The sequence below is a fragment of the Jaculus jaculus genome, chromosome X (genome assembly GCF_020740685.1).
Source record: "Jaculus jaculus isolate mJacJac1 chromosome X, mJacJac1.mat.Y.cur, whole genome shotgun sequence".
NCBI lineage: Eukaryota > Metazoa > Chordata > Mammalia > Rodentia > Dipodidae > Jaculus > Jaculus jaculus.
In genome coordinates, this window is record NC_059125.1 from 16,464,816 (window position 1) to 16,490,969 (window position 26,154).

The 26,154-nt window shown below is 41.3% G+C and overlaps 1 protein-coding gene across 1 annotated transcript in view; it reads right to left on the bottom strand.

Moving 5' to 3' along the window:
* Positions 1–26,154, bottom strand: part of Wwc3 (WWC family member 3) — a 121,432-nt gene that overhangs the window by 60,059 nt on the left and 35,219 nt on the right. The window contains exons 2-5 of the mRNA XM_004663693.3: positions 19,919–20,028; positions 15,836–16,039; positions 4,721–4,797; positions 3,010–3,089 (exon numbers count right to left, since the gene is read on the bottom strand). Of these exons, the coding sequence (XP_004663750.2) occupies positions 3,010–3,089; positions 4,721–4,797; positions 15,836–16,039; positions 19,919–20,028 (471 nt within the window). The remainder of the gene's footprint in view (positions 1–3,009; positions 3,090–4,720; positions 4,798–15,835; positions 16,040–19,918; positions 20,029–26,154) is intronic.

Here is a 26,154-nt window from a genome sequence, read left to right on the forward strand (position 1 = left end):
TGGCCTTTCGGGGTAGACCAGTATCCCCATGAGCTCTGGCAAGCACAAGGAGCCATCCCAATGGCAAGAAGCAAGTTTACAATTCTTGGTCCCAAGTATGGGGCCTTGCTAAGGGAAATAGAAAAAAAATGATGAACACCATCTTTCTGTCTTCTAGGAGCCCAAATCATATTTCGTGTCAGCTTTACACATCATGTGAAGCCTCTCCCTGTGCTGGCTTCTGCTTCCCCATTGACACAGTGGGACAAAGAGGGTCCATCGCCTTTTCTTCAAAGGACTATAACACCAGATGGACTTACTGCCAAGGCCAAGGAGAAGGATGTTTCCCAGTCCCCAACACATTTTATATTCTAAATTAGTCAGCCTTCACCTGATATTGCAATATAAACTTTGTCTTTAAACAGAGAAGCAGAGATGAATGACAGGTCAGGTGAAGGAGCAGACACCAAGCCCGTCAATCCCCTGCAAAAGCCACAACCTGCAGGAAAGAGTGTAGAGCATGCCCCCCCCCCCGCAAGGCTCAGGGCTGCTTTGCAAGCTCAGAGTCTTCCGAAGCCCTAGTCCATTTTCTCAGAACCTTTACCACTGAAAACGCAATGGACCATAGCCTTCAGCTCACACAATGTAATAGAAAGGGGCAAGGAAAACAGGGAATCAGCCCGTTGGACTAGACAGTGTGGGCAACTTTTGGGGAACTATCAAATCAAATCATTTGCTTACTCTTACCCATATTCCAAGTCTTTGGCAGGAGGGACATGGAAAGACACAGCCACAGTGCATACAGAAACATCCTGAGAAGTGCTGCAGTGAGGCATCTGGAAGCTGGCTAAATTGGAGGGGCAAATACCTGGAAGCTGCAACAAGTGGACCAGCCGAGCACCAAAATCAGTAGCAGTGCCAGCACTGGAGAAGAGGCTTGATGTGTTTAAGACAAAAAGTCAAAAACAAAAGCAGCTACACCTGCTGCCTAGGGCTCATTAAAGGAAACTCAGATGGCAGATCCCAAACACAGGAGAAGCATGCAGACATGTGGCTGAGTGATAGTCTCAGAGAGCAAAGAGGAACAGTGGCTTTTAAAGAATCAGATCATTTAATCCCAGCACTCGGGAGGCAGAGGTAGGAGGATCGCCATGAGTTCGAGGCCACCCTGAGACTACATAGTGAATTACAGGTCAGCCTGAGCCAGAGTGAGACCCTGCCTCAAAAAACCAAAAAAAAAAAAAAAAAAAAGAAAAAAAGAATCAGATCACACTTTGTTAAATGGCTTATCCAAGTCTACCTGCTAGGAGCATGCCTGTGTTTCTCAATACCATCATTTTTTAGTAGCCTTGAGAATGAGGGCCAGAGAAATTCAAGCTTCTCAATGCAAAACCCAGCTCACCTTCTTTTTGTGTCATCCCTGTTACCCAGATGACCTTAATATGAAAGGGACACACAAAGGAACACTGAACCAACCCAATTCTGGCTAAGGAGTCAGTCTCAACCTAGTTAGTCAACAACAGGGTTTGGCATGTCCAGATCTTACCCTTGATACAAGGCTCAGATAACTTTATGTGTCAAACACGTTTGTCTGTTATCTCTCCAAGAAGACCAGCACTGCACTCATACTTGACACAGTGTTACTGCATGTTTATCTAGAATACAAAGTATGTGGTGCCACCCACCTTGACCAATTACATTGACCATGTCATGGATCCTCACCTTTGTTGAAAGCTGATTAGGTACCAGGCACTGGTGCTGCCCTCAGAACAATGGAACCCAAGCATCACAGCTAATACACTGTATACTTTATGGCCTTTAATTCTTTGATTGAAGCCTTCCCTATACCCTAGTATGATGGTACTTAAAAGCAGGGCCTTTGGGAATTATCAGCCTTAGATGAGGTCATGAGGGTGGGTATTCCACACTTCTATGATGAGATCAATATCATAGAAGAGAGAGATATGATCTCTCTCTCCTTCCAATGTAGTGAGAACATAAGTCAGGAATTGGGTCCTTGCTAGAAACAGACTATTGGAATTTCAGCTTTCATTTAGCACTTTGAACAACAGTCTGTTCTTCGACCCACAAGGCAGCCAGAATGGACTAAGTCAATTATTCTATGGAGAGAAAATGCAGGCACAGAAAGCGTGAAGTACAAGTCCAAATTCAGCTAAGTCATGAGAAGATTTTTGGACATCAAGTTGACACTACTCTTTCTTAAGAAAACTAATTCTTTCAAACCAATACGATCACTGTTGGTAAACTCCAAACTATATTCCCTTACTATGCTGATTTAATACACCTTACTAATGATAAGAAATTCCTCCTTAAACCCTTTATATGGATAAAGATCTAAATGTGAGGCTGTGGAAAAGAAGGAGTCCTACAGATGACACTGTCCAACAGCACCTTCTGTAATGATGACAGTCTATGAGTAACTACTAGCTGTATGCTTCTCAATTAGGGACACCTGACAATGTCTAGAGACATGATGAGGACTCCATGCAATTGGCAGGTAGTGAGGAGAGGCCAGGGATGCAGGCCAACTTCCCACAGTACATAGGACAAGCCACACAAAGAGTGACATGGTCCAAAATGTCACTATTGCATGGTAGGGAAAATGTGCCCTAGCTACATGTGACAACTGAACACTTCGGATCTGGTTACTGAACCTAAAGAAATGATTTTCCATTTTGCCTTTTAATTTCAATGTAAGTTGTAGAACAGATAAATTTCAGAAAAACTGATAAGACCTCAATGGAAATGGTCATGTGTGTCATGGACAGTAAAGCCATAAAATATACAAAACTATAAAAACAAGTGTGTTTCTCAAGTATTTCCATTGCAAGGAATATCTTCAAGGTAAAGAAAGACATGTTTAGGTCACAGATGGAGTAAGCATTTTTAAAAAATGAAACATAAAAGCAAGGTCATGAGGCTTTTGACACATGTCCAGGTACTAAACATGTCAGGGCATGAGGAAGTCACAGGAAAATGCTCCAAAGTATATACATGCAGGCAACTCACTCTTGCAGGGTCTCCACGCCCTTCTCTTTATACTGTAGCTCCTGCTTCATCTGGGTCAGCTCTCGTTTTAATCTGGAAAGCTAAACACAAATTCTATTTGTTTTCCAAGTAGTAAAAAACTTACTTATACAATAACTGTTTGCTTTCAATTCCATGGATCATCTCACTCAATGAAATTCCATTCACATATGTAAAAATGCCACTCTTAGCTGGGCATGTCCCAGCACTCGAGAGGCAGAGGTAGGAGGATCTCCATGAATTCAAGGCCACCCTGAAACTACATAGTAAATTCCAGCTCAGCCTGAGCTAATGTGAGACTCTACCTCAAAAAACAAAACAAAAAAAGGGGGGGGCTGGAGAGATGGCTTAGTGGTTAAGCACTTGCCTGTGAAGCCTAAGAACCCAGGTTCAAGGCTCAGTTCTGCAGGACCCATGTTAGCCAGATGCACAAGGGAGCGCTTGCATCTGGAGTTCGTTTGCAGTGGCTGGAAGCCCTGGTGCACCCATTCTCTCTCTCTCTGTCTACCTGCCTCTTTCTCTCTCTGTCTGTTGCTCTCAAATAAATAAAAACGAACAAAAAAATATTTAAAAAAAAAGCCACTCCAAGCTGGACGTGGTGGCGCACACCTTTAATCCCAGCACTCGGGAGGCAGAGGTAGGAGGATTGCCATGAGTTCAAGGCCAGCCTGAGATGACAGAGTTAATTCCAGGTCAGCCTGGACCAGAGTGAGACCCTACCTCGAAAAACCAAAAAAAAAAAAAAAAAAGCCACTCTAGAACTGCTTTGCTTAGATTCAAAAACCTCCAATGCTGACAGGACCTATTCAAGGTAGCAATGTGAGCTATTAGCTTTTTGAGATAACAATGTATCTACTGCACACATAGGAAATGTGTAATACTTTGCCATCTTTCCTGGTACTTACTACTCTTAGATCCTACCTAATATACTTGAGTTCTCCAATTACCTAAACCTCAGTTGCCCGGTGTGATTCTTTCAAATGATTGTGGCCCCTCCAGGACTCTGTTCACCAAATACCAGGGGGCTTGGGCCTGAGAGCAAGCACTTTCAGGCAAGTGCCCAGGTGGTTTTCTTAGCTGTGCTCAAATTTGAGAATAAAACACACAACCTGGTTTCGAGAATGACACACCAGGAAAAGAGGTGGCCTCATTGCCAAAATTTCTCCTGGCCTTTTCACAAACCAACACAACATGTGTGCCCCTTTTCAAAGGACCAGGTACATAAAGGTCTGATGGAATGAGACAAGACATCACTTGAACAATGCAAATATAAAAAGGGAAGGAGAATCAGAATGTTTCTGGTGAAACCCAGCTATAGGAGCCAGCTCTTTGTGGTAGTCACCCAGGAAGGAAAGAAGCTGCCCAAGGTCAACAGTGGCATTCTGCTACAATAGGGAAGCAGTGCTGTGAAGCTGGACCCTGGCATTCCACGTCTTTCCAAGTGATTGGTGAGTGTTCACCCTGCCAAACACACATGGAATACTGAACTGTTTTTTGTCAAAATGAAACATTTAACCTCTTGTTGCAAAACAAGTAGAAAGAAAAAGAAAAGGTAATAATAATCCATGATATCAAAGTCTTACTAAAACTTACATGTTGCATACACTGACAACCACAAAATGAACTATGGTAAGTAATGGTACATTAAAATACATGCAGTGCTTCTAGTTGTGAAAACCCTGGTTTTACTCACCCTATCACGACGACTTGCTATTTCTGCCTTAATTTGATGTGGATCATACTTTGTATTTGTTGAATATCCAGAGAAAGCTAAACAGAAGAAAAATGTTTTATTTGATAATGAATCATTAAATGAATAAATGCTCAAAATGAAAACCTTGTTGACTATGTTAAATAATTTCTTTGAAGTCTTAGATTTATAAATAGGCACTGGTTCTTGAATAATTGCCATTTTACAACCTCACATATTCTTCACATTTGATTATTACATCAGGATTTACTAAAAGATCCCACACAAGAAAGTATATGACAGCAGGTAAATCCAAACTCTCTTTATTCACACTGCCCATCTAGTATGGTTAAAACCTATGCATTCACAAAAGGGAAAACATTATGGTATGAAAGAGGTTCTTACTATGTGTGTGGTATGAGCACCTACTTTTACTTGCTTTTGTGATATAAACACACAGAAGACACTGAAATACCGACCCCAAAAGTTATCTGCAGTTATGGAGCATGGTTTCATGTCAAGGAATTTTATCTTTATTGTTTTTTCATCTATAGTCTCCAGATGGATATTTTGTCATGAGAAAAAAATAAGAATTTATAAAAATAAAAAATAAATTATGGGCTTGCTGGAGAGAGTTCAGAAGTTAAGTGTACATCCCACACAAGGATAAGGGCCTGAAATTGCCCAAGTTCAAATCTCCAGATCCTATGTGAAATTTCTGAGTGTGGCCATGTGCACCTGTAACCCCAGTTCCACATAGGAGCAGAGGCCCAAGGATCTTTGGAACGCCACAAGCTCGAGAATTAGTAAAAGGAGACTCCAGCTCAAACCAAGACCAGGGGAAGAGTAATAGAGTGGTTCACCCGACGTTCCACTCTTAACACTCCAGGTAAGCAGCCTCCACAGCAAGAGAGCATACCAGGGCAGCACAAGGGCACATAACATGTACCTTATAAAACATACACACACGCACACACACAAAATAAATAAATAAAATAAGGGAGGTAGCTTTCTAATTGTGTCAAAATCTAGTTACTGAGTAACTCTGGCTACCTTAAAGACAACCAGGCTTTCAAGTTGTTTGTTCCCTGGAAACTGAAGTGAGGTGTGCATACTTATTTTATTCTCACAACGTGTTGCTTTGGTGTTTGGCTAAAATATACCACAAAGCTCAGAGCTTCATTTAACAGTGACTTGAAAACAATTTTATACTTTTTATAGACAGTGATGTCATTAATATAACAGGCCAATACCTGAGGTGAGTGGGCCCCACAGAGCTACTCCTGAGTTACACACACTGATTGCCATCTGTACAGATAGCTGCCAGTTGTTTTTGGTGTTCCAGTGACTGGAGCAGCTAGAGGCTATTTTTCATCTCTCTTGCTACTCTGCTTTCTACCCTACTTTTCCCTTGACATTTCTTGGTGTTTGCTCTGTGGCAACTGACTTTTATCCTTTTTCTTAGCTCCATGGTCTTCATCTGCTAGCCAACTCCTTCCAGTATCATCAGCTTCCTGAAGACTGTCCAGTGCATTTTCTTTTCCTCCTTTAATTTGAGTATCTAACACTGGCCATCCCCCAGTTAACTTAAGTACCTACAGGTAGAATTTAATTCATATCCTTTCCTGGCTTTTTATTTGAAAGGATGGCTCAGAACCATCAAGTACCTTACACAGTAAGATTATTTAAAACTTCAATTAGAACCACATCCAAAGTTAATTTGAGCAGTTCAGATCTCCTATTTTAAAAACAGCACTACAGAAAATCTACTACATTTAGTAAGAATTTCAAACAATTGAAATAAACATCTAGAAGAGCACAATCATTTGCAGGTTGCATTTCAAATTTTCTTAGAATTCTGATTGTTCAAGGACACATAGTAAAATATTTCTTAAAACACAATTCTTAACTGAACATGGCAGCTCGTAACTTTAATCCCAGACCTATAAATATTAGAACGGCCCAGGGTACAGATTGAAGCCTTGTCTCAAAAAATAATAATAATAATAAAATAAAATAAAACAATTCACAATTCTTGGGCTGGGAGTATAGCACATTGCTGGAAAACTAGCCAAGCATGTTCAAAGCCCAACAACAGTAAAAACAACACACATGTAAAAATTCTTTCTTAGATGAGTGCCCATTTCCAAATCGTACAACTCTAAATCTTTCCCATCTCACAGGTTTTATTTAAGATGAGTAATGAAAGCAGCATCTCAAGCAACGTTCTTAAAGGATATAAATCATTAACAGAAAATCTCCACATCAAACTCCTGGGACTTAAGTCTCCCAGACCTGAGCTTAAAGGCCTCCTAATACATGTAATAAGGCTAAGGCTAGCTGTCTCCTCCCTTACACTCATTAAACTTGCTAACTTAACAGTCAGGCAGATAATGCCAATGGTTAGCACCTGGGATCCTTCCCACATGCACTAGAAATTGAACCCATGAACTAAGTTCAATAATGCTAAAATGTGGTGACAGTAACTGGGAATCATGGACACTGAACATTTTTTGCCTGTGCAGAATTAGCAAAGATGTGAAAAACACATAGGATCTGTGAAGGCCACTATAGCATATTACACAGCAAGTTCCCCCTTCCTAACAGAAGCATATCATTCACCAGGAACCACATCTTACCCAAGAGTCCTGGTACATACCTGGTCCTAAATGGAGAGCCCAATGGACCAAGAATACCACAACAGAGCCCCCACACCCACCAACAGGAACCCCACCTTAGGGGAACTCTGCTGTCCATGCATTTCCTAAATATCCAGGCCCATGACCGTAATCATCTATTATTTATAGCTGAAACCATGTGGAATAATAGCTTTTTTACTAGAGAAACTATTCCTGTTACCTTTTCATGGGTCTCTAAACTTGGGAGATTCCAAGCTTGGGATGAAAGAAAAGTTAATCCAAGCACCCAAGAATATAATTAACCTCTAAATGCTAAGAATAGTTGTGACACTGACAAAACTCTTGATTAGTATAATTCAACTTATAAATAAACCCCTCAGTGGCAATAAGTCCATCAGAACCATTCATAGAGTCCAAAGAATATCTTGAAGATACCCCTTTTAAAGCATACATGTCACAACACTTATAAAAAGAGCTCTCTTCATATATTAAATATGTGTCCAATCTCAAGTTTACAATAAAGACCAGACTTCAGACTAGGGGCTCTTCTCTACTGAAAGTTGAGTGTGTGAAGATATTAAATAACACTAGAGGGCTGGAGAGATGGCTTAGCAGTTAAGGTGCTTGCCTGCAAAGCCTAAGGACTCAGGTTTGATTCTCCAGAACCCACATAAGCCAGATGCAAGTGGTGACACATGCATCTAGAGTTCGTTTGCAGTGGCTAGAATCCCTGCCGTGCCCATTCTCTCTCTCTTTCTCTTCCTCTCTCCCTCCCTCTTTATTTCTCTCATAAATAAATAAATAAATAAAATATCAATTAGGACCAAAAGTCTGCTCAGGCATATAATATTGCTTTGGATATATAAAAAATAACTTTATAGTTTAGCTGGATGATAAAAAGGAAACAGTATGCCTTGATAACATAGGGTATATTTCACATGCATTTTACCTATTCTCTTAAAATCTTAGTAAAAGGGAGATGTTGGTGATGATGATGTTTTCCCACATTATACATTGGACAGATTAAAAGACTTCATTAGGAATGACCTGACCTACACTACACCATCATTTCCAGAAGGAGTCATGGTCAGGACATGGGCTCCTGGAAGATCAGGCCTTGGTAAACATGGATTTTCTTCTACAACCTTTAGGATTGAGGCTTGCTCACTAATTTGTGAGAAAAATGCTATGTGATCCATTTTCCTCACGCCTGCTGCAACATGCCTGTGGGAAGGGAAACAAAAGGTTGACAGCATTGTCTGTAACCCTCACCTTAAACCAGACAGCAGATGAGAAACCCTTTAGCAGAGCGCTAATACAAGATAGTCTGAGTGGGATGGGCTTGGAGCCTCAGAAAGAATGTTGGCAGCACTGATGGCTGATAAAGTCAAGCTTCTCCACCACCTGACCAAAGAATGCAGGGTGAGTCAGAGTGTTCTCACCGGAGATAAGGCCGCCTCTTTCTCAGGCACCCAGAAAGACACTTGTTTGGCTAGGCAGTTCCCTCCTGGAGTCATGATAACAAAGTAACATTCCGGCTACAGCAAGGACAGTCACAGCCAATCTAGGCCAGTGGACCTCAACTCAGAAATCACCTGGGGAGCTTTATAGAAATAAGTAATAAAAATGTTCAGGGCTAGAGTGATGGTTCATCATTTAAGGCACTAGCCTGCAGAGCCAACGGACCCAAGTTCAATTCCCCAGGACCTACATAATACTAGATGCACAAGGTGGTGCATGCATCCGGAGTTCATTTGCAGTGGCTAGAGGCCCTGCCACACCCATTCTCTATCTTCCTCTCTTTCTCTCTCTCTCTCAAATAAATAAATAAAAAATAAATTTAAAAAAATGTTCAGCCCCCCCCCACCACCACAGCCAATCCACAGGCAGTAGTAGTTCATGAAGTTCCTCTGGGAGATTTGAATTTGTCCCTACACCAACTGCTGGTATAGACCACAGGAGGAAAACGTTTTCTGTAAAGGCACTAGCAGTAAATGTGTTTGGCTCTCTAAGCCATACAATCTGTCTCAAATACTTAATTCTGTTGTTGCAAATGCTATAGTCAATAAGTGAGGGAATGACCAAGGCTGTGCTCCTGAAAATGTTTTTGAAAACACCTGCATTGATTGATAGCCTGCACTCCTAACACAGCTTCCAGACCTGTAGCTCAGACTATAATGCAACTACCTTAGGCAAAAATTTCTTCCAAAAGATTCCGTAAATGGTCACATAGTTTGTCAGAATGCATGCGGAGGCTAGTTTGACAAGAATGAAGAAGTAATTCCAGAAAAAAAAAAAAAGTTGGTGAGATAAAGAATGCACTCGGTAGTAAAAGGAAGACAGAACATGTTTGCCTCAAAAAGTATGAGAAAACGCTGCAAAAACAGAGCTGGAGGAAAAGTAGCAGGTGGAGGGCTGAAGGAGCCTACTGCCCAGCTGCTGTATTACATGTCCTGCAAAGTGTCAAACAGGAACAGGTACCAGGCAGTGAGCTCGGCAGCTCATATAAATAAAGGAGAGCTAGGCTGTCATTCCCACAGACATGTTTTTCTTTAACTCAACAAAGCATCAGAATTTGTTTGGATCATGAACAAAAAAATGTCAAGACTTGGATATTCTTAGATTCCACATGGACAACAGTGAGACCAAATCTTTCCTCTCCAATGAATGGAGCTTTATGCTGGCTATTCCATAGCCCAGGGGCAAATATGTTTAGGGTGTGGATGAACTGCACTTCCCCTCCCTTCTTCTCCAACATGAGAAATGGCTGTTGTAGTTCATTTCTATGTTTATCATTGTTACCTCATTTTCCTGACAACTAGCCATTAAGGATAAATCGTGTCGCTATCATTAGGTTTATACCAACAGCAGGTGCGAAATATCTATCAAAAAAAATAAATGGCTGAATGATCTTAGGAGTTCCATGAGAAGGTCAAGAAGTAGAAAGTGTTCTTCCTTTCATTTGCCCACCTATTGTTGCATAACTGCTCCACAACTTGCCAATTTCAGAGCCAGTTGTTATTTCGCAGATCATCTGAAACAGGAGCGAGGCTGGGGCAAGTGTTCGAAGAACTCAATCAGTGCTTTTGAGCTGCTTCTGCAGAGAACTGAAGGCCACAGACAGACAGATCTGGGTTCTATCCCAAGTTGTATCTTCCCTTGAGTATACACCTTTAAAGATGTAACTTACTCTCTCTACTGTTCAGTTTCTTGAGAGAATCATGAAGATGTGCTTCATTATGTGGGCAGCCATGACAAGAATATGAAACATTAGCTTACTGAATGCTGTTTCCTTTTGCTCCGAGTTATTACCAACAAAGGAAGTAATGGGAACCAAATCCAAGTGACATTCAGTTCCCAGTGCTAGGACAAGGAAGTACCCCCTTGCCCGAGATAACTAACTGGTATAGTGAAATATCCCATTTGGTTGACTGGAACAGGTGTACTACAGACCTGGCCACAAGCAACTCCCAACATGGGCCCAGTACCCAGTACCTCTGCTACAAGCCATTCAAAGCAACAGGATCACAGTACTGAACTTTACCCTGTGGCCAGAAAGCATTCAGTTGAGTCATGACTAGTAGGGCTTTCCTCATTGTAATCAGTAGCTCAGGTTAAACAGCAGATTGAAAGGGCCTGGTGGAAACCCTAGGGACACGGCCACTTGATAAACCACTTGGATTAACTCCTAGATTCCATTCATAGCTGACTTTTTCCCTGGTGAGCCCCAGGAAACTCCACTGGCACCACCAGCCCTTTCCTGAAAACAGGCAGGCCCCACTCGGGCCTTTAAGACAGGTTACTTTTGGGGAAGAAGGGACTGTGTCTACATAGACACATCTAGAAAGTCAGGTGATGGAATCCAATGAGCATGTTAGACTCTCCACCCCACAGAATTATCAGCCACCTCTACTGAAGATACAGAGGCCTCTTTAAAGCAAACATCTTAAGTATTTATTTTTACTGGACGCTAAGAAAATTCCATGGGGCACAGGAAGAAATGTAATTGAATGTGATTCCTTCTTTGCCCCAATATCAGCAGAGGGGTCTCAAGAGCCCATGGAAATACAGAAACTGATCTTGTGAGTGTCCTAGCTCCATTAAATCACCTTGACCCAGTCTCGGCACTTGTGCTCCCTTGCTCCCCTTCAAAGTCGATACTGTTCAGGATAGCTGCAGTTTCAAGGGCATGTACTCCAGAGTGCCCATGTTCACTGCAACCTCACCTAATTTCTCTGGTAGTCTCTGGAACATAATGCACACATTCTTTTGACTCGGTTTTTCTTTTTAATTACTGGCAAAAAATAAAAAAAAAACTTCCAAGGTTTTTCTGATTTGCACTTCTTCTGTTCCAGTATTTGAAAGGCTGATTTGTAAGCTTATTTTGGAAACCTAACCAAACCCAGCCATGTAAGGGCTAAGGCACCTAACGGCTACTGGAAAGAAACATACTATTAGGTTGATTTTCTTTCTTTCTTTTTTGTAATACCAATGTCTTCTCCCTTCTTTAGCTACAAAAATGAAAATTTTAACTTTGATTCTGCCAAGTAGCCTTCTGAAAGCTTAAGAATTACTAACTCTATGACCTTAGACACAGCCCATGCCTCAGTCAGGTGTAACACTGATGTTCTAAATCCTGTGGTTTTGGTATCCTATGTGATTCATATACTGGGCTATAAAAAAAATCATCTGCAAAGATTGAAATCCTACCTACTACAGTTGCTGATAGCAACAGAATTAAATTAGAAATCAGCAGCAACATGACATCTTTTTACTTATTTTCTTTTTTGTGTATTTATTTTGTGTCTGTGCAAAGTATGTTCAGGTACATATGCATGCATGTGCATGTGGGAACCAGAGGAAAACCTGTAGTATCATTTCTCAAGCATCATCCACTTATCTATTTATTTTTATATTTTCCTACATATATATATATTCTGATGTCATCCTCTCCCTCAAATTATCTGTGCTTATCCCACTTCCTTCCCACTAAACCATCCACCTTTTTTGAGGCAGGGCCTCCAATACCTTGAAACTCTCCTAGTAGACTAGATTGGCTGGCCAGTGAGCCTCAGGTGTCAATATTGGTCTCTATCTCCCCAGTGCTGGGATTGCAAGTGGACCACCATGCTTGGCTTTTTTTTTTTTTTTTTTTTTAAGAAATACCAGGATCAAACTCCAGTCCTCATGCTTACAAGGCAAACATTTTACCAACTGAGTTATCTCCGCAGCCCTATGATAAACGTCTTTTTCATGTATCAGAAATTTCTTAAGAACCTATGAAAATACCAAAATGAATAATATGTAAATGTCTGTATCCCAATGAAAAATATAGAATAAAATAAGAACCTATGGGTCAAAATTAAGTCACAAAAGAAATGAGAAATTATTTTGTACTTCATGAAAATGAATATACAGCATACCAAAATCTGAAGGATGAAGCTAAATGGAGCTTAAGGGGAATATAAAAAATAAGAAAAGCCTAAAGTCAGTGACCTACATTTGTACTTTAAGAGGCTAGAAAGGAAGAAGAGTCTGATGTCTCTGGGGCCTTCATGATAACAACTTCATATAGCATATCATTGCCTTTGTTTTCAGATGTCTTTTGTCTGAAATTCACTGTAGGTGAGAGGACAGCAAGGCAGAAGCTAACATGGTGCAGTTTGAATTGTTGGGACCAGCTTTGGTTATTTGCTGCTGGTTACATGCTTTAATCTGGTTGGCTGGCTTGGGTCCAGAACACCAAGGCCTGTTAAGTGAAGGTGTTCTAGTCAGCTACCCTGATGCACGATGCAGGCTCCCTGCAAAGGTTGGCAGGTGGGCACGCTCTCCTGACAGCTTGAAGGGTTCCTAGGGCAGCATGCATGGCAACATACCCTTGGTGAGGCAGCTGGATGGAAGCTCTGGGATAAAAGGTTAAACAATTGATAATAAATAAAAATACAAATTTATTAAATGTAAAAAAAAGGAAGAACAAATTAAGGACAAATGTACTATGACCCTTTATAGCATGCTAACAATTAGACTTGAGGAAATATACAGATTCTTTGAGAAATGTAAACATTAGAATATTCAAGAAAGAAGGAATTAAAAAGAAGAAAAATCAAAACTAGAAAACAGGTAATAAAAAGAATGGAGGGCACAAAAGCCAGTTTATTTTAAGGATAAATACAATTGACAAAAGTTTAGCTATTCTGATTAAGAATAAGGAGAAGCTGAGCGTGGTGGCACATGCCTTTAATCCCAGCAAGTTCAAGGCCATCCTGAGAGACTACATAGTGAATTCCAGGTCAGCCTGTGCTACAGTGAGACCTACCTCAGAAAACCAAAAAAGAAAAAAAGAAAGAAAAAAATGAATAAAGAGAAGGGGCTAGGGAGATGGCTCACTAGTTAAGGTACTTGCCTGTAATACCTAACAACCTGGGTTCGATTGCCCAGTACTCATGTAAACCAGATGCAGAAAGTAGTACATGCATCTGGAGTTCATTTGCAATGACAGGAGGCCCTGACACATCATTTTCTCTCTTCTTTCTCTCTGTTCTTACAAATAAAAATAATAATAAAAATATGATTTAAAAAAAAAAGAATAAAAGAGAAACCAGAAGTGGTGACCCATGATTATAATCCCAGCAGTTTGGAGGTGGAGGCAGGAGGATCAGGAGTTCAAGGTCATCTTCAGCTACATAGCTCAGTTCAAGAGCAGCCTGAGTTACATGAGATATTGTCTCAAAAGAAAACAAAATTGACAAAGAAGACACATACTCTGAGTATCAGGCATGAAGGAAAACTCACCACCTCAGAGCCTACAGACAATGAAAGGATAACTTGTAGAGTCTACAAAGTCTAAAATATTTAAAACTGATCCCTTATAGAAAAAAAAAGACTTTTGGATTAGATGTAGTAAATGCTTTGAAACATACAAAAATAAAAACTGACTCAAGAAAAACAAAACCTGAATAGCCCTGTATCTATTAAAGATATTGAATCTGCAGTCGAGAATGTTTCCACAAAGAACTCCAGGCCAAGTGGCTTTTCTGGTGAGTGCTCTCAAACAGTTAAGGAAGCATTAATACCAATCCTACATAAACCCTTTCAGATTAAAAAGGGAACACTTCCCAGTGTGTCTTATATAGCCACTAATGCCCTGTTTCCAAAACCAGAGCAAGACTTGACAAGAGAATTGTGGAAAGAAGACATCAGACTCTAAAGTTTAGCACAGAGCTGACCTCTCACCTTCTGATGGAAAGTTAAAAAAATAAACTAGCATGAGCCAGTATTTGAAGACCAAGAGATAAGATGACTTGGAAGAAGCATATCATTATACCTGAGTCTCCTCCATTCCCTCAAGGCACTGGTAATAGAAATATCTTAAATTCCTATTATCGAGCCAAACCCTCCCCATTTCCCATAGCTTCTATGCTTTTTCACTTCTACCAGGAGCTGCAATAAAAAAGGAGCACAAAACATAAGGTCCTTTATCCTTAATTCCATTCTGACTCATAACACAGACACAGAAACACACACACACACACACACACACACACACACACACACAATAATCACATCTTTAGCGATCAAAACTTTGTCACCAGAGCCAAATATCTAGCAATAAAGCAGGTAGGCATGACATGTTTCAGTTAGGCTTAGGTATTAATAAAATAAAACCTAGAAGTACCAATTTTATATATTCTCTTGGAACTCACTGGCACCCAGAATAGTGATGGTCAAGAGTACCCATGTAGGGCTGTTAAATGTGATAACTCTGTTGGTTCAAAATGAATGGACTCAAGCAGTGACTAATCATGTCATAAAAGGCTCTGTATTCAGAACTGAACCGAGCTTCTTCCACACCTGAATACCACCTAAGTGCTAATGAAATGAGAGTTCACGTCTGGAAGCCTCTGCATTTAAACATTGTACCCTTTAAGAACAGCAAGGGACAGCCTTTATATGAGAAACAGAGAGATACAGCCTCAGTGCCTTGAGTTACACTGGATTCCTCTTCTTTCAGTGTTCTATCCAATGAAGCCTAGTACTCGGGAAAGACCTCTACATAAAGACAGGAGCTTGGCATGCCTGCAGACTCTTGGATGTCTCTCTCAGCACTAATGAAGCCACTGTGTTTCCCAATAGATCATTCCAGACAGGTAGTGTCAACTGCAGCAACCCCTGAGTGGGGCCCTCTTTAAATCTGGCAATCCCTGAGACAAGGGACTGTTTCATGTCACAGCCTAAAATTGTAATGGTGTGTATGTTTGTTTTTGAGGATCCCCACATAACCTTTCTTTATTGCTTACTACCATACCCCAGTGTTTGGGCACAACATAGACACTTGATAAATATGGATTACCTACAAGCATGTGAAGGGGGTCTTTACCAAGCTACATTGCCTGAGTAAGGCACAACATATTCAGAGAACCTAAGAGGGGAGTGGCTTTTAAAGAAACACATGTTCATTGAAGGAAAGATGTCAACTCACAGCTAGTATATGAGCGCCCATCGTCCTCACACAATTTGTGGAGCTGCTGGTATTCCTCCTGAGCCAGCTCAAACCGCTGCTGCTTGATTTGATAGATTTCTTTCTTGGCATTGAGAGCCTCCTGTGCTACAATTAAATATTCCTTCAGCATCCGTTCCTGCTCTCGCCTCCACTGCTCTCGTGGATCCTCAATCTGGGTAAGCTCTGAAATGAAAAGGGCAAGAACACGAGTGAATGGAGGATCAATTTTGCAGGCTGGCCAATAGTCACGCAGTTCTGTGGCTAGTTTACATGAGAATAAATCAATTATCAGGATGCACACTACAGAAGATTCTACATCATAAATCTGTCTGAAGTATGGACCACTTTCTACTTATGTCTCCACAGTTCAGATGAGAAGAAAACTCTAAAGAGATAAAGGACTCCATAGAAGAAGGGAAAGCAATATAAGACAGTAAGTGTTGGAGGAGATAAACTGAAGTGAGCTTAGAACTGCCAACGTGGTGGATATTGAAAATAATGTTCTTTTCATTGCCACTGTGGGATGATGGAAACACGACTGTCTCTGAAATTGTCTTGTTCTCCTCTTTTCATTCTCTGTTGACTTCCTGATTGCCTCCCACCTACAACATGGCCATTGCCCACTTCTGCCTTCCCACTGTGCAAGCCTGTGGAAGAGCCCATGCTTATCTCTAACTATAACCTTTCTTGGGTATTACTTACAGTCTGTGAGTCCCAGCTACCTGCCTGTCACCTCTCCTTCTGGAAAGACCCAGAAAAATTATGAACCAGTCCTTTTGAAGCATAACTAATTCTCACACATCATTCTTTCACTACCAAGAGCAAAACGAAGCCAAATGACATGCATCACACGCTGCTTTGCCCTCTGCCTTTTCTCACACACTGAGAAACATCATCTGGACCCACTGGCTTAGCCAAGCTATAAATCCAACCTAATTCCCATCCTCAAAGAATTCCCACTCTGAAGTCTCCCTCCCTTAACAACCTGAAGGTCATGAAGAACTGGTGGTATCACATGGACAGACTCTGAAATGAAGGAGCCTCATAAACAGGATTCTAAGGGAAGAAAGCCAGGCACAAAAGGCCACACAGTGTATAAATCTATGGATATGAGATGTCCAGATCAGACAAATCCATAGAGACCAAAAGCAGCCTTGTGTCTATGTGCAAATGGAGGAAAGGGACCCGTGGAGTGACTGCTTAATGGGGCGGATTTCCCCTTTGGGGATCATAAAAGTGTTTTGCAACAAGATAGAGGTGGTTGCACAAATGCACCACGTACTCCTGAACTGCATGACCTGTGACTTTCACCTGGAGAGGTTAGGAAGGTATATTATATGGTTTTTGTTTTACTTACACATACATACTTACAAAATGTTCCAAGGTAAATCCTCCTTGGAAACACTCTCCCTGACTACTTTCCTGCTGGTAGTGCTACTGAGCCCTAGGCCTTTTCTCTTTTATGTAGAGAAATAACAAAGCAGAACACCAGAAATTAGAGTCCTAATCTAGTAAAGGAGTTCAGAACCAGCCAGCCTGAGGTGGGGTAGGTACAAGGCTTTTGTAACTGCCCGAATGTTCCTGATGTTTATTCAGCTGTGAGATCCACTGTACCAGGCCAGGTGATAGCATTGTTCACACTGTTCTAGTGCCCCCAAGGGTTTTGAGAACCTTGAAGTTTCCCAAACCCAGGCCTCTCTGGTCCCTTACTGCACCATGGTTCCACAGAGTTCCATTTTCAATAGTCAACTTCTCAGATTCTATCCTATAAAGAGTTTAAAGTGTTTGAATTCTCTGAAGCTCTGCAGGGAAGAGGTGGCACTGCCCCAAACTGCTATCCTCACCCACCAGCCCCATAGGATAGCCCATCCTTCATGACACTAGTGGCTAGAAGAAAGTCTTTGCCATTCTCTCTCTCTCTTTCTCTCTCTCAAATGAATAAATAAAATAAAATAAAATAATGGGCTGAAGAGATGGCTTAGTGGCTAAGGAGCTTGCCTGTAAAGTCAAAGAACCCAAGTTCCATTCCCCAGAACCCATGTAAGTCAAATGCACAAGGTAGTACATGCACCTGGAGTTCGTTTGCAGTGGATGGAAACCCTGTCACGCCAATTCTCATTCTTTCTCACTCTGTACCTCTCTCCCTCTCTCTCTCTCTTTCTCCCAAATATATAAATAAGAATTTAAAAAAGAAAGTCTTTGGTGACTATTTGTTCTTTGGGTGCATGGCCACTTCTAGAGTATAAAATCCATAGGAATGGAGATCTACTCTCACTTTCCTGTGTTCCCAGGGCTGGACTATCAGGGCAATATAGAAAAATTCCAGAAATGCTTGCTGGGATTTAGTGAGCAAGCAGGCAAGAAACATCAATGGTAAACAAGGGGATGCTAGAGAATGAGTCAACTGGGTTTGTGAGAAAAAACTGACCAGAGTGGGTCCTGGGGCACAGCAACAGGCAGACTTCCCCCAAAATCTATGTAGGGCCAATTTCTATGCCATGTGGCAAGCATCCATACCACCTAGTCCTGGGAAGAATAAAGCTTAGCGATAAAATCATAGTGCCAAGAGCCATGGGCAAGGGGACGCAAAGAGCAAGATAGAACTGTGCATCAGAAGTTGGCCCTTCAGCCATTAGCTGGGAAAGTAAGACTAGGTGGTCCCATTTACCTAAGCACACAGCAGTCCTGATGTGCTGGGCCCCAGCCTCTCTTCTGCAGGTCCCTCACCCTTTCTAGTAGGTGGTAAATCTAGCTTGATGCTCCTGGCCGCCTGGATACCTACATGGGAGGTCAGCAGGGCCAGAATAGTCCTTATCCCCATCTCCAATCACCATGGACCAGTCTTTGAAACAGCTGCAACTACTCAAGGACCAGTGCCACACAGGGGAAATTCCAATGCCCAAGATCTGAGACGCAAAGATTCCCATGCAGGAAAGGATGTGGGCAACTGAAAACTTAGGAACTGGACCCACAGGTCCAAGATAGGAAAGAACCTCAGCTATTCAGGAAGGGAACATCATGCATCTATAGACTCACCCTAAAGAAACTTAAAGACAAGGAAGCAAGAAAAGGAAAAGCCATGTTTCATGTCCCCGGTAGCCAAATGACAAAAGCCATAATGAAAATGAGAGAGAGAAATGGAGCCCTAGTTGAGATCTAATCAAAGAAGGCTGATGAAGAAGCAGAACAGCAAGACTGAGCACTGGAGAACAATCAACCCATCTTGAGAAACACGGATCCAGGCAGTTCAACAAAGGACACTGGCAAGGTCAAAGACCTCTTGTCTTTTGCCTCTCTCTTTCGCTAACACACACACACACACACACACACACACACACACACACACACACACACACTGAGCAAAAGGGGTTATGGTGTTAACTGAAATAGACAAGAGAAAAATTCTAATAAACATGCAACGTACTTGTGTTTCCAGACTGTCTGTGAAATTTATTCCTTACAGCAAATAGTAAAACCCTGCATTGAACATATGACCACAGTCCTCAGCAGGACACAGAAGTGAGATATGACCATATGCCTGCTTCATGCATTGAGAACTCATATTACATACATAAAACCTCGTTCAATGTTGTATTGGGCAACCATGTTCATTTTGCCTTACAAAATAAGGGATTATGGGCCAGGGAGATGGCTCAGTGGATAAAGAATTTGCTACATAAGTGTGGGTACCTGAGTTGAGATCCCCAGTACCTGTGTATAACTGGATGCTGTAGCACAAGCATCTGTAATTCCTGGTCACCTACAGTATGAAGGGAGGAGAAAACAGAATTTCCCAGAAGCTTTCAAGCCAGCTAGCCTGACAAATGCAGTGGTGAACTAGAGATGCTTCCTGAAGGTGGAAAGCAAGGACCAACACCCAAAGCTATACTCTGACTTCCACCCCTGTGTTATGGCACACACATACCTGTACTTACACACACACGTGCACACACACATACACACACACACACACTCACACACACAGAGTTTACCATATTTTTGAGATTCAATCTTAAAAAAAATCACTTCCAGATAAGGATACAATGGTGGCATTCTACTTACTATTTATGTGGTCCATATAATAAATTCCAATTTGTTTATCATATACAGTTTCCCATCCTAAAGGAAGTTCATCCCCAACACAATCAGCAAAAGTCAATGGCTTTGTTATCCTGCAAAACAAAATAATGAAAATGCATTTCAAAGGCAGGTCAGCTTTATATAACTTTCCTGCATCTAGAGTTTGATTTTTAGTGCAAAACTGTACATTCAAGTTATTTAATTGATGGCTTTTGCCCCAACTACTAGTTCAGAAAACTAATTCACCAGGTTGGCCTAAGAATCCATAACTAGATACAGCATGTACAATGAAAAGCATTATTATCTCAAAGCACACCTTATACACTAGTGAAAACAGATATGGACAATTACCCACAAAACAAGTAAGGCAAGTGTCTTCTTCCACACAGCAGGATTAATGAGGCCACAACAATGGAATGTAACTCTTCTAGAAAAGGAGAGAACTGGCTCTGCTCTCATTACCTGCTCTCATTTCCATACAGTATGCATGAACACCAGCTTAAATCTATGCACAAGGCACCTGTAATATTGTTATCTACCAGCTAATGCATCAAATATCAACCAATGAGTAAATGCAAAAAGCCAGGAAACCTAACAATACAATGAGATACCTTCTGAATACTTCCTGCATTCTTTATACAGTAGGGATCAGAGATTTCAAAGCCCCCATCCTTTTTTTAAGAGAAAAACAGCCAGAGCACAATGCCTACAAACAGCTTTCCTTGAAAGAAATGTGATTAAAGAGCCCTGGGCTTGAGCTGGAGAGATGGTGTCATGGTTAAGGTGCTTGCCTATAAAGTCAAAGGACCCAGGTTCTATTCTCCAGGACCCATTTAAGCCAGGTGCATAAAGTGGCACATGTCTGGAGTTTGTTTGCAGTGACTGGAGGGCCTGACATGCTCATTCTCTCCGCTCCTCTCCTCCCCTCCCCTCTTCTCTCTCTCTCTCTCTTTCTCTCTCTGTCCCTTTCTCTCACTCTTTCTCTAGTAAACAAAAATTAAACATTAAAAATATTTTTAAAGAAAAAAAACCATAGGCTTAATAAGAGACAGACAAAGTAAAAGGGTTTTCAAGGATCTTTTGAATCTGAACCTCTCCCCTCCCCCACCCCCATGATCATGTTGATTGACAAGCTGGTTAGAGGACAGCAGCTGTGGTATAAAACGGGACACACCTATAATTGTCTGAGTCTGGGCAGCTATCTCTTGGGTTGTCTCTATAAATGCACACTGACTGGCATGCATGGGAATCCGACAACCTAAATTTCACAAGCTCAACCCTCCCACTTCTCTTCAAGTTCCTGGCCCCAGGAAAGTGAGACATCACAACCTTAGCCAAGCCCCACAAGACTGGTATGAATTTTGAATGTGTAATTTCCCCAAACTGGTCAGACAACAAGGCTATCTCTCCCAGTAGGGTTGAGAAATTGATCAACACTGTCAGAACACACTGACTTCAATATTCATTTTATTTTCTTTTATATTTCTTTGTTGGGTGTGATGTGTGTGTATGCTTGTTTGTATGTATGTGGGACCACCTGTGTATAGGTGCATGGGAGGAGGCTAGAGGTTGACTTAACTTCCTCTCCACTTTATTTGTTTTTGTAGTGTTTTTTTTTTTTTTTTTTTTTAAGTAGGGCTTCACTGTAGCCATAGCTAATCTGGATCTCACTTTATAGCTCAAGATGGCTTCAAACTCAAGGTGATCCTCATACCTTAGCCTCCCAACCCTGGGATCAGAGGTGTCAGCCACCATATCCTGCTTCCACTTTATTCGGTGAGGCAGAATCTCAATCTTAACCTACAGCTCACCTATTTGGCTAGGCTAGCTAACCAGTGAGCTCTAAACATTCCCAGTCAGTGCCTCCCAAGCACGGGGATTGCAAGCACACACCACCATGCCCAGCATGTATGAGGGCACTGAGGATCTGGACTTAGATCCTCAGGCTTGCACAGCAAGGGCCTCTATCAACTGAACAATCTTTCCAGCTTTAATCATCATTTTAAAGATATGGTTTCAAGGTTATAGTCAGTATAAAAACAGAAATATAGAGAAGGTGAAAGTAGGCTACAGATATCCTCCTAAGCACAGTACATTCAAAGGAAACCACAAGATGAACCTACTACACACTTCCTGTCCTATCCTGCAATAGCAGCATTTGCTTACTATCTAGTGTAGTGGTGTTATGGCTCCACGTTAAGCAGACAGTGGCAGGGTGTTGTACATTTTGAGGCTAAATCATAGCAAAAATAACACTACTTTAACAAAAATTAGTTCTAGCTGGGCGTGGTGGCGCACACCTTTAATCCCAGCACTCGGGAGGCAGAGGTAGGAGGACTGCCATGAGTTCAAGGCCACCCTGAGATGACAGAGTTAATTCCAGGTCAGCCTGGACCAGAGTGAGACCAAACCTCAAAAAAAAAAAAAAAAAAAAGAGATCTGAACCATCCTAACATAGTATATACATATAAGCCTAGAGAAGAATGCCCAAGGATGGAGAGATGGCTTACTGGTTAAAGTGCTTGCTGGACCCAGGTTCAATTCCCCAGTACCCACATAAGCAGATGCACAAGGTGGCAAATGCGACACACACATTAGGCACTATAAGCTTCTCCCAAGTCAAGCATATGCAAAGCTTCTACCTATTTCTGCTTCAATACACTCCCACCCCTATAGCTTCTGTTCCAGGAGGATGTCCACTTGTGCTCCCCCCCTAAAAAAAAATCAAGATGTTCACTGCAGTCCAATGTCTTATCCCTGGCTACTCCCCTCTCTTGCCCAGCCCCCAGCCCCAGGCAAAAGTCAACTTCCCCCATGCCCTTCCATCTCCTCTGCTTGGGAACCACTCCCATTTGCATCTCAAGCCCAGTGGGCACAAAACACCCTTCTTGATCACATTTACTATATTTGTATGTGTCCCCCATCCACCATGTGCACTGGGTTAACTGTTTAATCACCTTATGCAGACATGGCAGAAATCTCAGATGGGCAAAGAGGCCTTTGAAATAGAGTCAACACAAACTGCATTCACCTTCTCCCTGGAAGCCCCTTGTGTTCTCACTGAAAAGCTACAGCCTCTGTGACGCTACAGCATATACATCCATGACTACAACTTAGATATTAGGCCTTTTGATCTAAACTGCTCAGACCCCTTAACCACCTTCAAACCACAATCATTCTCTGGGTTTCCCAATGGGTCAACCATGATGCATTCCTTGCCACAGGAAATCCTGTTTTGAAGGACTTGGGCACCTTCAGATCCGTCTGGCACCAAGTGGGCAAATTTTATATTTTACTGCATGCTTTTGAAATTGTCATGGGTAGAAGAAATGCAGAACTTCCTCCGCAGAGGAGAAACATAGACCAGGAGGAGGAGGAAGAGCAAAGAGGGTTAGAAGCTTGGATTGCGTGTGGTTTAAAACATTATGTTTGTGTTAGTCCATCAAAATAAAAAGATGGGGGGAAAACTGCTAATGCTAGCAGAGGGGGTTTATGAACTTTATGCAGTGAAAAGGAAAGCGGAAACTGCTCAGTATGTGGAAAGCGTAACCCTTAGATAACATCCGGACTCAGCAGAATCCTAAAAGGGAGATTTAGTGGAATACAACAAAAAGTTAGAAATATGTCAATGACTATTTGTAAAAGATAAGGTAAAAACGGACATATTTATATCTTTTTCAGTTTTCCCAGACTGATCGTTCCTCTTCCCAACCTCTCCCAATGCACTAAAGCCATTCACCTTTCCCATGCTTAGTTATATATCATGCAGAAGAATGGGAATAATAATGCTGTAATTTCCTTTACAATATAAGGGAATGGAAAAACCAGAAGCAGAAAGGGATGTTCTGTTACAATCAATAATAGAGAATAAATAGTGGCTTATTAATAAGTGGAAAGATACATGAAAACTACAAATAACAAAACACAAAACTCAAAACACCAAATCTGTTTTTGTTGTTGTTGTTTGTTTGTTTTGTATTGTTTTGGCTTGGTTTTCTTTTTAGTATTTTATTTATTTATGTATTCATTTATTTGAGAGAATGGCTCACCAGGGTCTCTAGCCACTGCAAACAAATTCCAGATGCATGTGCCACCATGTGAATCTGGCTGCTGTGGTACTGGGGAATGAATCTGTGTCCCCAGGCTTCACAGGTAAGCGCCTTAAGTGCTAAGCCATCTCTCCAGCCCTGGTTTTGGTTTTTTGAGGCAGGATCTCACTCTCTAGCACAGGCTATCCTGGAACTCACTCTGTAGCCTAAGGCTGGCCTCGAACGCATGGCAATCCTTCTACCTCAGCCTCCCGAGTACTGGGATTAACAGTGTGAGCCTCCAAATCTGAAGACATTTAGTAGAATGTCAAGAAGATCCAGATACCTCAGATTCTCTCAGACCCTCCTGTATTATAGCACTATCCAATAATGCATATTCATAAAGGTCATCATGAATTTATTTATACCTCATTTATTTATTTTTGTTTTGTTTATTTATGACTAATTTTAACTCCTAAAGCCATTTTTGTACTACAAATGATATGCAACTTCTACTCCTATAATTAAATTGTTACTAGGAGAAACATTTTCTCCCTTCCAAGGCCCAACCCTGCTTTATTTCTGAGGTTAGATGAAATTGGGTGGATTCCGGGTAGTGTGGCAGTAGATCATTTTCTCTTATTTGTAAATTTAATTCATTTTCATTATATTTGCTTTTACTCGTCCAAATGCTGAGCACACAGTTAAAAACATGTAAACAGAGCTATGTATACAAACCTATCCTGACCCATTCCCTACCTGTCTTTTTCTATGAATCAGATAATAGTAGATTTGGAGAAAGAGAGAAGAGAACAAAAAGAGGGAGGAAGGAATGAAGAAAGGAAGGAAGGGAGGGAAGGAGGGAAGAAGGATGGAAGGAAGAAAGGAAGGAAGGAAGGAAAGGAGGGAAATGTGATGGCATATGCTTATAATTACAGCACTGGAGAGTTGGAAGCAAGAAAATCATGAGGCAGATATCAGGATACGCTATATAGTGGTACTTGGTCTCAAAAACCAGAAAAGAAAAAAAAATTAAAAATTACGTTGGAGAGTTGGCTTAGGAGTTAAGGCTCTTGCCTGTGAAGCCTAAGGACCCAGGTTCAATTCCCCAATACCCATGTAAGCCAGATGCACATGGTGGTACATGCATCTGGAGTTGATTTGCAATGGCTAGAGGCCCTGGTGTGCCAATATTCATTCTATATACATACATACATACACACACACACACACACACATATAGTTTAAAAATAAACAAAAGATAAAACAAAAACTAAACAAGAAAAGACACTGTGTTCTAAGGTTTGTTTCTCTGTTGTGTTTCACTCAGCCATGGCAAGAGTCCCCACACTGACTCTTCCTGCTGCCCTTTGCACAGAGGTGAATTATGCTGGCTCCATGCTTTCTACCATTTCCACCCACCTCCCTAGGTCAGGCATATTTAAAATGGAGATAAGTGGGCTTGCAGGGGAAGGTCTAAGGCGTCCCAAAGTAGAACATTCTGGAATCAGCAGGGCTAGCAGATTAGCTGGTTTGGGCAGTTTCTCAGCTCTGATCTTGGAATTCTTTCTAATCTATGGAAAAAAGATTAGATAACACTCTGTGAGCAAATAAATGAGCAATTCAATTTTGTCTTCTTACAAAAGCATTGCTTTTAAAACTCGGAAGACATTTTTTTTTCCTCCTGAAAATATATTAAAAGCCTCCTTCTTAACTACACAGTGGGGTATTGCTTGTGCCCAGGGAGGCCTATGCCTGGGCAGAGGGTATGAAATCAGAGTCAGGTGGCTCAGAAGGGGAGGTGGAAGAGATCCAGACTAGCAGGCCACAAACTACTATTTACCAAGGTTCAATCTTCACCCACAGGGATTTCTGTTCAGGTTCCTGAATTTTCATCTCTCCAAAAACTCAATGATGCTAAATTATTCCCACCCACATGCTACCCCACAGTCCTTATGCACAATGAAGGGACATTTTTCTTTCCATTACATAAAGTTTAGAAATAGATCTATTTTTTTAATTTTGTAACATGTTAACTTATACACTGAGTATCTCTAAAAATGATCAGTGCTAGTCCAACACCACAGCATAAGAATTCAGTTCCCCTGATCATATGTGATTTATAACTCGCACCTGGAATAGGTGAATAGCTCAAGTTCCTTGAAAACAATTACTCTATTTTACACTACC